Source organism: Eschscholzia californica, unplaced genomic scaffold (genome assembly GCF_041429995.1).
Source record: "Eschscholzia californica isolate CP2 unplaced genomic scaffold, dmEscCali1.0.p SCAF_4, whole genome shotgun sequence".
Taxonomy (NCBI): Eukaryota; Viridiplantae; Streptophyta; class Magnoliopsida; order Ranunculales; family Papaveraceae; genus Eschscholzia; species Eschscholzia californica.
Window position 1 is genome coordinate 10,161,030 of NW_028238461.1, and position 12,136 is coordinate 10,173,165.

The 12,136-nt window shown below is 37.6% G+C and overlaps 2 protein-coding genes across 3 annotated transcripts; both read right to left on the minus strand.

Annotated features, from left to right (window-relative positions):
- Positions 1-197: 197 nt before the first annotated feature.
- Positions 198-3,914, minus strand: EMB1688 (Minichromosome maintenance (MCM2/3/5) family protein). Of its 2 annotated transcripts, XR_015223754.1 has the most exons (6): positions 3,043-3,914; positions 2,020-2,241; positions 1,131-1,325; positions 843-1,036; positions 419-646; positions 198-225 (listed from the first exon to the last, which is right to left on the minus strand). XR_015223754.1 is itself a non-coding variant. In XM_086636501.1 (5 exons), the coding sequence occupies exons 1-5, from the start codon at positions 3,757-3,759 to the stop codon at positions 520-522; spliced, it is 1,455 nt and encodes a 484-aa protein (XP_086492627.1). In that variant the 5' UTR covers positions 3,760-3,914; the 3' UTR covers positions 198-519. The 2 variants fall into 2 exon arrangements, 1 of the variants encoding a protein (XP_086492627.1); XM_086636501.1 differs by having other exon boundaries at positions 198-646.
- Positions 3,915-4,511: 597 nt separating this feature from the next.
- LOC147542506 (uncharacterized) lies at positions 4,512-10,503 on the minus strand. The gene is made up of 2 exons (XM_086635308.1): positions 8,680-10,503; positions 4,512-4,580 (listed from the first exon to the last, which is right to left on the minus strand). Exons 1-2 carry the CDS (start codon positions 10,501-10,503, stop codon positions 4,512-4,514), a joined length of 1,893 nt encoding a protein of 630 aa, XP_086491434.1.
- Positions 10,504-12,136: the final 1,633 nt, after the last annotated feature.

Here is a 12,136-nt window from a genome sequence, read left to right on the forward strand (position 1 = left end):
TTTCCGGCCAAATGGGACTCTCGTTTTAAATTTTTACATGCTTTTACACCCTTACATCGGGATTGTAAGAGATGATAAAATTCGATGTTCCACCAAAATAATATGCCTAGTAAGTCTATAAGTAAGCTTGATCTGCCAATGCTTGTTTCTTAAGTTCTAACTTCCAACACAACAAAACAGAAGTATAAAGCATCCAATTTGTAGAATTTCCTGCCTAGACAATTGCTGGAGTATTAAAATAACTTGGGAGGAAGAACAGAAACTTCTTACAACAACGTGATTTTCTTTTACAACGATTTTGGAAGTTGAATTTTGATGGTACATTCACTGAACTGTTCACCTGTGTCAACATTTTTCTCTATCTACAACATACTGATAGATGCATCACGATTCACGACCTAGTGAATTCATTATCTACCCTGTAGCGTTAGTGTAGTAGGAACGGAGATATACTACTTGTTTCCAGCAGCTTCTTTATCATCCCCACATAGCTCTTGCCCAAATATCGGTTTGGTTTTCTTAATCATTGATTTCATCCAGTTCACTTAGAAATGATTGATTGATTCGCTTGCGAGATTGCCTCCTGTGTTTCTTAAGCTCGAGCCGAGGTTCTGCTTGTTTGACACCCATATCTCCTACCTTGTACCTGCAATATCTCATATAATTCAGAAACAATTTCAATAAGACATCATTCATAAAATGGATGAACAGTTATCGGTTCAACGTTTTAACTTAAGATCAAACTTTTAACAACTGAAGGACCAGTGTGTATAGGGTCATGTCTGAAAGTTGAATATCGAACATTTAAGAATTTACTATCACCCAATATTAGTTTTTCGTACCTTACGTCACTTTCTCTTTTGGTACCGAGTGTTCTTAATTGAAATTCTTCTCTGATTTTGATCTCATCAAGCAATTGAAGATAGTAAGGGTATCTTTCCCAATCACCTTTTACCACGCATCCCGGCTCACCAATATGCAAGCAGTCATTAAACGAGCATTTCGTGGGCTCACTATCACTAATCATCTTCCTTATCTGCAAGGAAGAACAAAATAACGTCAAGAAAGGATATCAAAAAAAGAGAAGCAATAAAATGTGTGTTGAAGCATGTAAGATAATAGAAATAAACCTCTGGGAATAATTGGGGAAGAGACTTCTTGGTTACTTTAAGTAGACTAGGTTGATTAAATCCTGGGGTATCGGCTAGATAACCTTCCCCTGATATAGGAAGCAATGAGACGTGCCGTGTAGTATGCTTTCCTCTACCACTTCTAACTGACACTTCACCAACTCGTTGATCTTCCAGCCACTTGCTGCCTTCAATCTGAAATGTTGTACTATTAGACATGTAGGCACCAATTGGTATTCGTGAATGTTAACGATGAGTTGCAGTCAAAGCTATGATTTTGTGTTCTCCTTCTATGTACTTAACAGTTTAGCCTGTGTAAATGATTTCAACAACATTTTATATCATGTCCAAAACTACAAATGATCCACACCCTACTCGACAATTCATGTCGGCTCTGAATATCAACTGATGTAGAACGTAGCGGAATTGAAGTAAAACGATTAAAAGAAGATATTAACTAAACTAAAGAACAAATTAAAGATAATAAGTAAGAAGTAAATAACAAGAAGAACAGATATTGCAACCAAAGGTTTGTTTAATTCATGATTCGAAGGTGAAAATAAACAAGAATGATGAACCCTTTAAAGGGATCGATTAACCTACTTGATATATACTAAAGATTCCTAATATAACTGAACTCCTAAATGCGTATTTAATAAAAAGGAAACTTCTAGCTTGGTTGCTATCCAAAATGTGACCTAAATAGATAACCGAAATAGGAATCCGGCTGTCTCTTTAGCGCCTCTGTGGCTGTAACCGGCTAGGCCTCTGTAGTCGGCCACCATCAAGTTCCCAGCATACTAACCAATAATAAAGTATCTGGCTTTAAACTAAATAACGAAAAGCATTTACTAATTTGATTGACAAACAAACAAGACAACAAACTCACATTCACCATCACGTTGTCTCCTTCTGCAGCACTGGGAACAGGTTGATTGCTTCTTAAAGCATTGATAAGACTCGACTTTCCAACTCCACTTGGACCTACAATTACAGATGTTTGTTCTCTCAAAATGAATTGAAGAGAATCCAATCCACTTTTAGTCTCCACACTGCAAAAGATTGGTTCATAACCCCAACCACGAAGCCTGCTCTTCCACGACAATTGTGTCTGCATAATCCAAATTATAGAAATTAGATAACAATTTTAAGGGCGAAAAACATCATATCATAACAGAACAGGAAGACAGAAATTCAATTTTTGGATGAATTTTCAAACAAGAAATGGTTGAGGTCTAGTAACTATACCAACATGCATTTGTGATTACAGGCTCCTCAAGGACCTCGATCCAATACTTGGACCAATGCAATACGGCAAACCACAAACACACAACCCACTGAGTTTCTCTACATAATAATCGAAATTTCTTTCCGTATGTCTCTAAGCAACCAAGAGTCTATCTAAATCTAATTAGTACATCGTGGTGTTTGTTTTTCTCTTAGGTCGGATATGCAATCTGACTCAAGGTTTGAATTGACTCATGTCGACTCGTGATGTTTGACTCATCTGAATGGATACTTTAGGTGGATTTCAGTTTCACTTAATTTAGATGAGTGTGGCGAGTCATATTCAGTCACTTAGACAAAAACAAACACCGTCTAAGATTCAGTCACTTTGAATAAAACAAACACCACCTTTCTCTCGTAAAATTGACTCCGAGGTCCTAATGGACTTAAGTCAGAGTTCAAAATTCTGATGGTAGCTGACTCGCTATGTCTGACTCATCTGAATGGCTACTTTAGGTCGATTTTAGATCCATTCAATTTAGACTAGTCAGATTCAGTCAGTTAGGGTTTTAAATCATCAACAAGTATGTACTCAAGATAAATACTATAATCAACTGGAAGAAGAAATCAAGTATAAAGAAATGATAATCCAAATAAACACAAGATGAAGATAGAGAGAATAAACCTCTTGATCAACAAGTTCAGATTTATTCAAAGCAAGTGTAAGAGGAATTCCAGTTGATTCAGCTTCAATTAAAAACCTAGTGAGAGAAAATGCTTCGACCTTAGGTTGTTCAATAGAGAACAAAACTAACAAATGATCAACATTAGCAACAGGAGGATCAGTAATCTCAGAACTCCTCGGAAAAACATTCTCAATCATTCCTCTTCGATCAATCCAATCAATCGATCCAACTAAAACCTTATCCCCAACCAAAACTCTTCGTTTAATCTTCTTCAAAACCGCTTTAACCACACACAACAGTTCAACTCCAACTTTCATATCCTCTTCATTTTCATCTTCTTCTTCTTTATCCTCTTTTTCAGGCGATGATTCAACAACGACTCTCATGAAATTAGCTTGAGCAGATGAAACCATACCTATAGCTTGATTTTGCATCAAAAGAGGACGTTCTTCAGGAGAGAGAATCCTAGAGAGAGAAACATGTTGTTGTTGTTGTTGTTGTTGTTGTTGATGTTTAACTGATTCTTTAGCTTTGAGAAGGTTTTTGTTGAGTTGTGTTCTTCTGTACAGGTTTGGATCTTGACGAGCAGCAGCAGCAGTAATGGAGTTGAATCGAGACGATCTGAGACGAGATGATGATACGTGATTGAGAAGAAGAAGATTGTTGAAGGTAGAGAGAGAAAGTGTAATTCGATGAAAGAATGTTGAAATCGACATTGTTTGATAACGCGAATTGAAGAAATTGATGAAGAAGGAATTTCTAGGGTTTTTGGTAAAATGGGAATTATCCCGCCAATATTTGGCGGTTTCTTGTTATTAGAGATAAAAGAAAAGAGTGGGATTAAAAGGATAGAGAAGAAAAGATTCGCCAGGCGTCCATATACTCGTGTACAAAAATTTATAGGCGCGCACACTTAGAGGGACTGTCTATAGCCATTTCGCAGGCTGTCTATAGTCAATCTGGTGGGTGCCTATCGCCAACTCCAGTACTGTCTATAGCCAATCCGGTGGCGCTCCCGTCTCATCAGATGTCGATGGAGGCACCATTTGATCGCTCTTTTCCCCTAGCAGTAGATGTGGGTAGCTCGGGCGGTCGAGCCCGTATTCAAATGGAACACCCGTGCCACGGATTCAAATAAATTGCGTAAGAACCGATACAAATCAAAAGCAGAACGTGAGCTATTAGCAACAAAACATATTCTATAAAGAATATGAATATTCATTGATTGGTTGCTTAGGCTAAGACGAGAAATGGTTAGGGATTAGGGAACCACTTGACCAGTATTTATCTTGTAATTGATTGAACCCCTACATTTTTATTTCATAAGACGTTCAACAAAGTTCCAACTCCACACTTCCTAGTAGAGAAAGAACCATGGTAAAGTAAAACCGAATTCATTCCTGTTGGATTAAACGATCATTTTGGAACTACAATCGGCATTTCTACTTATCTTTAAAATGTTTTTGGACTAAAGTATAATGGCTGCTGATGTAGATTGTTGCGGAAGCGTAAAACTAATAGAATTCATCGATAAAAACTAAGAATAAACGATAATAAACGAAGAATAAACTGAAATAATTAAAGGAAGAAGATGCAATCAAGGTGATTTGTATTTGATATTCAATTCAATGTTTCAATAGACAGACTGGACTTCTCTTTTATAGAGATTATTATTTCCTAGATAGACTCAAATAAGAAAGAAAATAAAAGAAGATAACAACTTAAGGATACTTTCCTTGATTGCTAGGACTCATAATTATAGGAACTCAAAATACTAAAATATAGAAACTATGCTAATATAGCAACTTGGCCATCGGGCCCCATAATATCCTGGCCGTGAGGCCCACTTGCCGGATGGTCTCCATCATACTCCCCCGCTGCGGAACAACTTGCCCCCAAGTTGCTGTTGTCATAAAGCGGACCGTCCAAGTAATGAGGATATATATCAGCGATGTTGAAGGTAACTTCGGCGACGAGTTTGAAGGCAATCCTTAGTTCCCGCTTTTCACGAAAATTGCCGAAAATCCGAAGAAGAAAAATATTGACAATATCACCAATTATAATGTGATGGGTCATGAAAATGTCCCATCGGAGTCGTTTAAATTAGTCGAGTTAGTTCGTTTCGAGTCTTTATTATAATAAAATGGTTGATTTTCTTGATTAGGTGTGTTTTGTGGAGTTAGGTGTGAAAATGATAAAAAAATGGGAAAAAGATGCATAAAGGGTATTTTGGTCATTTGGAGTCGAGGACATTCTGGTAATTTGGCCAAAGTCAGTGCATGGTTGAAAAGTAGAGGTCGAGACGAGTCCGTAGGAGAAAACGGAAGTCAAATCGGAGTCCGGACGAAGGAATAAATCAAGGTCAAAGTTTTGTCAAAGTCTGTTGACTAGCTGGGACACATTCGGGCAAGTTTCTGGCCCGTGGTACGCTTAAGAACACGTGTCCATGTATGGAGGCTGGTATACGCGATTCCCGTGTTTCCGCTGGACAACGAAGTGGCCCTTATAAGTCTGATTCGGTGTAGCGCATTGCGTTGTGCTTCCGTAGCCCCGTACCCACGTTTTAATCTCAGCCGCAACTTCCCGCGTCATCAAGATCGACGGCTCCTGTTCATCCCGTGTTTTAGTGATCATCCCGTGCACCCGAAGCAACTTAAGCACCGCGCTCCGGGCCACGTGTCTGCTTCCCCGACGTCCAGATCCCGCGTTTCTCTTCATCCGACGGATCCTGTTGCTGCCGGTCACTTCTTCATCCGACCATTAAGCACCAAATTCGCATGTTTTTTTTGAGAAACCCTAGCAGGTACCTGGAACCGACAAGTGTCACCTCCCATTTCTCTTTTAGGAATCAGACTCCCTTCCCTCCTTGCGACACATGGCGCTCCCTCTTTTCCTTACCCAAACCCTAGCCGCCACTACACTTGTGTGTTTAGGGTTTTATATTTTTAACCCATTTTCCAAATATAACCCTTCACTTTATTCCTTTCTACCATTTAACCCCAACTAAACCCTAACTCTATATAAACCCTTTTTGAGAACCAACCAAGCTCTCCCCCTCTTAGCCTCTCTTAGCCTCCTTTTCTCTCTACCTCTTCTCAACTAAAAACTCTAGCCACCATTCTTTTTCTCTACCACTTTCATCTTTTCTCTAGATCTACTTTCTTCTTCTAATTTCTACCTCTAACCTTCTAATTTCTTCATACCTTCTTCTCTAAAATCTCTTCTTCTTCTATCTCTCTTCTAAATTTCTCTTCTTTTATCTTCTAATAAGCTATTACTTGGAGTTTTGAGCAATATTCTTGATATACTTGGAGCTTAAATTGGACATCAAAATGGAGATACATGGGAGTATGGATTGGGAACATTCTTGGTGATTTCTTTCCATTAATCTTTTGTAATTCCATTTATTTTATGAATTCAATGAATATTATTTTAGATTCCATGAGTAGCTAAATTTTGTATCTAGGGTGTAGAGGAAACCCATATTTGGGCTTATTTTGAGATATGTATTAAATCAATGAATCCTTATTTTGAGCTTCAATGCCTATTGATTGTCATTTCATGTTGATTCTATAACCTTGTTATCATTCATGTATTATAATTAGATATTTCATGCTTTTATTGATTTATTAGATGAGATATGCCTTTTAGATCTTGAATGATAGTGTAGGAAATTAGTTTTATATGGTAGTCAATCATACATTCTTGATTTTGAATTGTGCTATTAAAGAATATTATCCGAAACCTAATTAGTTCATTAAGCTAGGTTTTGAGTTATAAACAAATAGTGATTTATTGATTGAATGCTTGTCTTAAGTAGTCCATTTATGTGGTGAAATCGAAATCCCTAGATTCTTCTTCTTCCTTGATTTCATCCTTATTAGTTTATTAGCATTGTTTTCTCTCTTTAAGTAGTTTCAAAATCAAATCTAAAAAAATTGAAAGGGGTTTTAAATTCAAGATTTAGGTAAATTAGCTTATCTTTGGAACGATACTTTGAATACTATAACTTGACCCCGTATACTTGCGGGAAAAGACCTAGTTTTAGGTCCACCATAATGTGAAACATATATTGCCAAGATACTCGCAAAAGCAATACCAACGTAGATACGTCTAGTAAATTGCGACATCGCCCGTCGTCTTTTAGTTTGACGAAAAAGGTCACATATACAACCTGTCTTGTTCTTGGAAAAACAATGGATGGCCATGAAGATTGGTTTGTATGATTCTTTGAAGTTGAAAGCCATGAAGAAATCAATGGAGGAGAAAATATTTTAGGGTTAATTCCGTTTTGGCCCCCGATTTGTGACCAACTGGCCGTTTTGGCCCCCATAAGTGTCCGGCAGTTCGTTTTGGCCCCAAAAAATTCCTAAATGGCCCCAAATTTTTTCAACCTCCCAATTTTACCCCCATGGCATTTCTGTAATTATCTTTTTTTTCTTTTTCTTTGTCCACCTCATCTAACAATCACCACATCACCTGTCCACCTCACCCTTCTTCTCCGGCGAAAGGTTGCCGGCCGGAATAAAAAATTCCGGCCGGCCACCTTTACCCAAAAAAAAAAAAAATTTCTTCATCTTCTTCATTTCTCTCTCTTCTTCATCTCCTTCTTTCTCTCTCTTCTTCATCTCCTTCTTTCTCTCTCTTCTTCTTCTTTATCTCTCTTCTTCTTCTTTCTCTCTTCTTCCTCTTTCTCTCTTCTTCCTCTTTCTCTCTAACCCCTCTCTCTTCTTTCTCTATAACTCCGGCGAAGGGGCGGAGCCCCTTCGCCGGAGAACCAGACCTTGAAGGTCTGGTTGTAGAAACCAGACCTTCAAGGTCTGGTTGTAGAACCAGACTTGGTCTGGTTGGAAACCAGATCTCGGTCTGGTTGGAAACCAGATCTCGGTCTGGTTGGAAACCAGATCTCGGTCTGGTTGGAAACCAGACCGAGTCTGTTTCTACAACCAGACCTTGAAGGTCTGGTTTCTACAACCAGACCTTCAAGGTCTGGTTCTCCGGCGAAGGGGCTCCGCCCCTTCGCCGGAGTTATAGAGAAAGAAGAGAGAGGGGTTAGAGAGAAAGAGGAAGAAGAGAGAAAGAAGAAGAAGAGAGATAAAGAAGAAGAGAGATAAAGAAGAAGAAGAGAGATAAAGAAGAAGAGAGAGAAAGAAGGTGATGAAGAAGAGAGAGAAATGAAGAAGATGAAGAAAAAAATTTTTTTTTTTTTTTTTTGGTAAAGGTTGCCGGCCGGAATTTTTTATTCCGGCCGGCAACCTTTCGCCGGAGAAGAAGGGTGAGGTGGACAGGTGATGTGGTGATTGTTAGATGAGGTGGACAAAGAAAAAGAAAAAAAAGATAATTACAGAAATGCCATGGGGGTAAAATTGGGAGGTTGAAAAAATTTGGGGCCATTTAGGAATTTTTTGGGGCCAAAACGAACTGCCGGACACTTATGGGGGCCAAAACGGCCAGTTGGTCACAAATCGGGGGCCAAAACGGAATTAACCCAATATTTTATGATTCGACACAACTAATTCGTCTCCCGGAATCATATATGGATCAAACAACTTATTCGAGCTTGTGTTAGTTTGTTGAATTTCTTCTTCTTGATCTGTCTCATCGAAATTTTCTTCCTCCTTTTTCATCAAATCAACCTCGACTTCAATCTCATTCTTCTTAGTACAAATTATTTCATAATCACACTTGAGTTTCTTAACTTGAGATTCAAGTTTGTCATTCTTTTCCATCTGGGTTTTCAAGGATTCATCTTGTTTGGATGAAACAACTTTGAGATTACTTAATTCTTTCTGAAGCTCAGCAAACTCAATCTCACCATTGATCTTGTCCTGCTCAAGCTTTGCTTTTTTTTCACCTATCTTCTCTAATTCACTTGTCTGATTATTAAACTTCTCTAAAGCTTCTTTCAGTTTTCCACTGATCAAATCTTTTTCATCCTTCAATAATTCATGGGTTTCCTCTTTCTCTCTCTTCTCTCTAGCTGAAGCATCCAACTCCATTTTCAACAATTCAAGTTTATCTAATGCTTCTGTATAATTCTTGTTCATCTCAATCGCTTTCGACTTCAATTCTTCTTCATTCTTTCGAATTGCAGAAATGGCAGCATTAAGCTTTTCAACTTCCTTTTCTAATTTCTCTATCTTCGCCGATTGATTAGTTCTCTGTTCTTCAATCTCATTATTCTCTCTAACAATTTCTTCTTTCTCACTCTTCAAATTCGCAATTGACTTTGTCGAATCAACCAAATTTCTTTGAATAGAATCTCTATCGTTTACCAAGGATTCGATTTTTCTTTGATTAATCTTCCCTTCTTCAATAAGTTCGTCTCTTTCCTTCTCAATTTGATTGAGTTTCTCTTGAATCTTCGATTTACTCTCCTCTAATTCAAGAACTTTTGCTTTCACACTTTCCAATTCATTCGTCTTCAATTCGAGATTCTTTTGGATTGAGAATTTCTCACGAAGAACAGTTTCAGACACACTTTTTAAACAACCTAGATCTCCATTGACAACATCGACCTGATTCTTCAATTTACTTATCTCAACATTTATCTCAACATCCCGTTCAATCTTTTCTTTCTCAAGTTCCTTTCTCTCTCTAACAACATCAACCTTTTCTCTCTCTAGATTCCCAACATAAAGCTCCAATCCATCTTTCTTCTCCACAACCTCTTCATATTCCTTCCGAATCTGCTTATTCTCTTTCTGAGCTTCGCCATTATTCTTCTCCAAATCTTTCACTGACGATTTCAACCTATCAACTTCCGTTTGCTTCGTTTCTAGATCCTTCTTTACCTCATTCTGATAACTACTAAACTTCATACTCACCTCATCAATCTCTCTGATCTTCTCTTTCACTTGATCTTTCCGTTCTTCCGTTTCTTTCTTCATCTGTTCCTCTAATGCCTTTTGTTTCTCATTAAATTGTTCAGAGACTGAAATTAGGGTTTCTTTATGTTGAGTTTCAGCCGCCGCTACTTTATCTTCAAGTATTTTCTTCTCCGATCCCATAAGCTTACTAACCTGTTCTCTCTTCTCTTTTGCTTCTTTGAGAGTGATTGGCTTTTCTTGATGAGAAACCTCTTCTTGTTTTTGGTGAGCAACCAGATCAGATGAGTTTTCTTCTTGATGAGAATCTTTAGTATGAGAAGATTTCTTCTTTGCCATTGGATATTGAAAGTGAGGAAGTAAACTATGTGGATTACTGGTATCCAACTGAAATGCATCAATTTGATGTTGATGGGGAGTTGGTTTAATTGGTCGTGTGGAATAGTAAAGAGAAGATGGTATAAGAGGTGGTTGTGTAGAAAACACTGGTGGTGGTGACGGTTCGTCCGGTAGTGGTTGTAGTGTGATTCGTTTCCGGAACCGTGTGAATTCGAACGTGTTGTTGCGACAATGGTGAGTAGCATTGACGTCGAAGATCCATGGTCTACCAAAGATAATGGGACAAATATCCATGTCTACTACGTCACACGTAATGGAGTCACGATAATGCGAACCAATGGAGAAAGAGAACGAACATTGTTGTTGTACGTGCAACTCTCTCTGAGAAGAAGTCCAACCGATTTTGTATGGAGTCGGATGGTCGGTTGTCGGAAGGTTTAGTACTTCGATAAGACGGCGAGAAACTATATTTTCCTTACTGCCATTATCAATCATAAAATCACATACCTTGTGGTTAATGGTTAGACGTGATTTGAAAACCTTATTTCTTTCGGGATGATTTGGTGGTGAAAAAAAATTTGTCTCTTTTTGCTCAGGAATTTTAGGGCTCATGATACCAGCTGATGTAGATTGTTGCGGAAGCGTAAAACTAATAGAATTCATCGATAAAAACTAAGAATAAACGATAATAAACGAAGAATAAACTGAAATAATTAAAGGAAGAAGATGCAATCAAGGTGATTTGTATTTGATATTCAATTCAATGTTTCAATAGACAGACTGGACTTCTCTTTTATAGAGATTATTATTTCCTAGATAGACTCAAATAAGAAAGAAAATAAAAGAAGATAACAACTTAAGGATACTTTCCTTGATTGCTAGGACTCATAATTATAGGAACTCAAAATACTAAAATATAGAAACTATGCTAATATAGCAACTTGGCCATCGGGCCCCATAATATCCTGGCCGTGAGGCCCACTTGCCGGATGGTCTCCATCAGCTACATTACCAAATTCAAGCACGTGGTAAATATGTTTACGGAGAACATAACCTAGGGTCCAACTCCAAATTTGAACCAGATAGGAAGGAATTTCCCTGCTCATATTTCCAAATCATCCCAAATTTTGTTGATTCATATCCCTACAAGTGGGTCAAGTGGTCTTTATTTATTTATTTTTTGACAAACTGGTCTCTATTGAATCATACATCATGACAAAAATTTAATTAACAACACAAAAATTAAGAAATGGATAAGAGGGGTCGGAATCCATATCATCCACTCATTCGCTAATAAAATGATAGCCAAGCCGATAAAAAGAAGGCTAGAAATAATTGACAATGTATATCTCCAATTAAGATCTTGAGGACAAGAATTTGCTCGAATGCACAGTCACTTGTGAGAAATAAATCTTCGCCTAAACTAAAGATAGGAGAAATTGGTTTTACATTGTCCATTATTTATCTTCATGTATTTCTTGTAACAACCTAGTTTTAGGAGTTATCGACATCATCTTTATAGATTGTATTAAGTGGTTTTAACTTCATTATTTTTTTTTTTGGGAAGTCGACTACGATCAACGTATGTCGTTACATTTGGCATTAATACATCAAAGATTTGATAAGTTCGATAATCGCATACTCAAACTCTAACAGAACGGGAGCCTATAGTCTAACTAAACAATGGCCTAAAGTCCAAACTACATTATTTATACCTGGAAGGCTAGAACCTTCGGGGCTTTCTGGAGTTTATGTCAACACTTTGGAATCATTTGGGCTACCAACTGTTGACAACTTCATTATTTTTGTCTTTTATATCAAGTAGTGGTCTTAACTTCATTTCCTTTCGGAATTTTTTTTTTTGTTGTTGAAAGATTTGAAACATAATAAGTTCATCACAGAAGTGTTTCCTACCAAAAACTTACAA

Bases quoted from the DNA above. Each gene is read 5' to 3' on its own strand.
- EMB1688 (XM_086636501.1), bottom strand. From the start codon at position 3,759: ATGTCGATTTCAACATTCTTTCATCGAATTACACTTTCTCTCTCTACC. The intron at 1,326-2,019 runs GTGAGTTTGTTG...ACAACATTTCAG, and splicing joins GAGACAACGTGATGGTGAAT to ATTGAAGGCAGCAAGTGGCT. The intron at 1,037-1,130 runs GTTTATTTCTAT...TCTTCCTTGCAG, and splicing joins TTCCCCAATTATTCCCAGAG to ATAAGGAAGATGATTAGTGA.
- LOC147542506 (XM_086635308.1), bottom strand. From the start codon at position 10,503: ATGGATATTTGTCCCATTATCTTTGGTAGACCATGGATCTTCGACGTC. The intron at 4,581-8,679 runs GTTGATTTGATG...GTTTATTCTTAG, and splicing joins AGAATGAGATTGAAGTCGAG to TTTTTATCGATGAATTCTAT.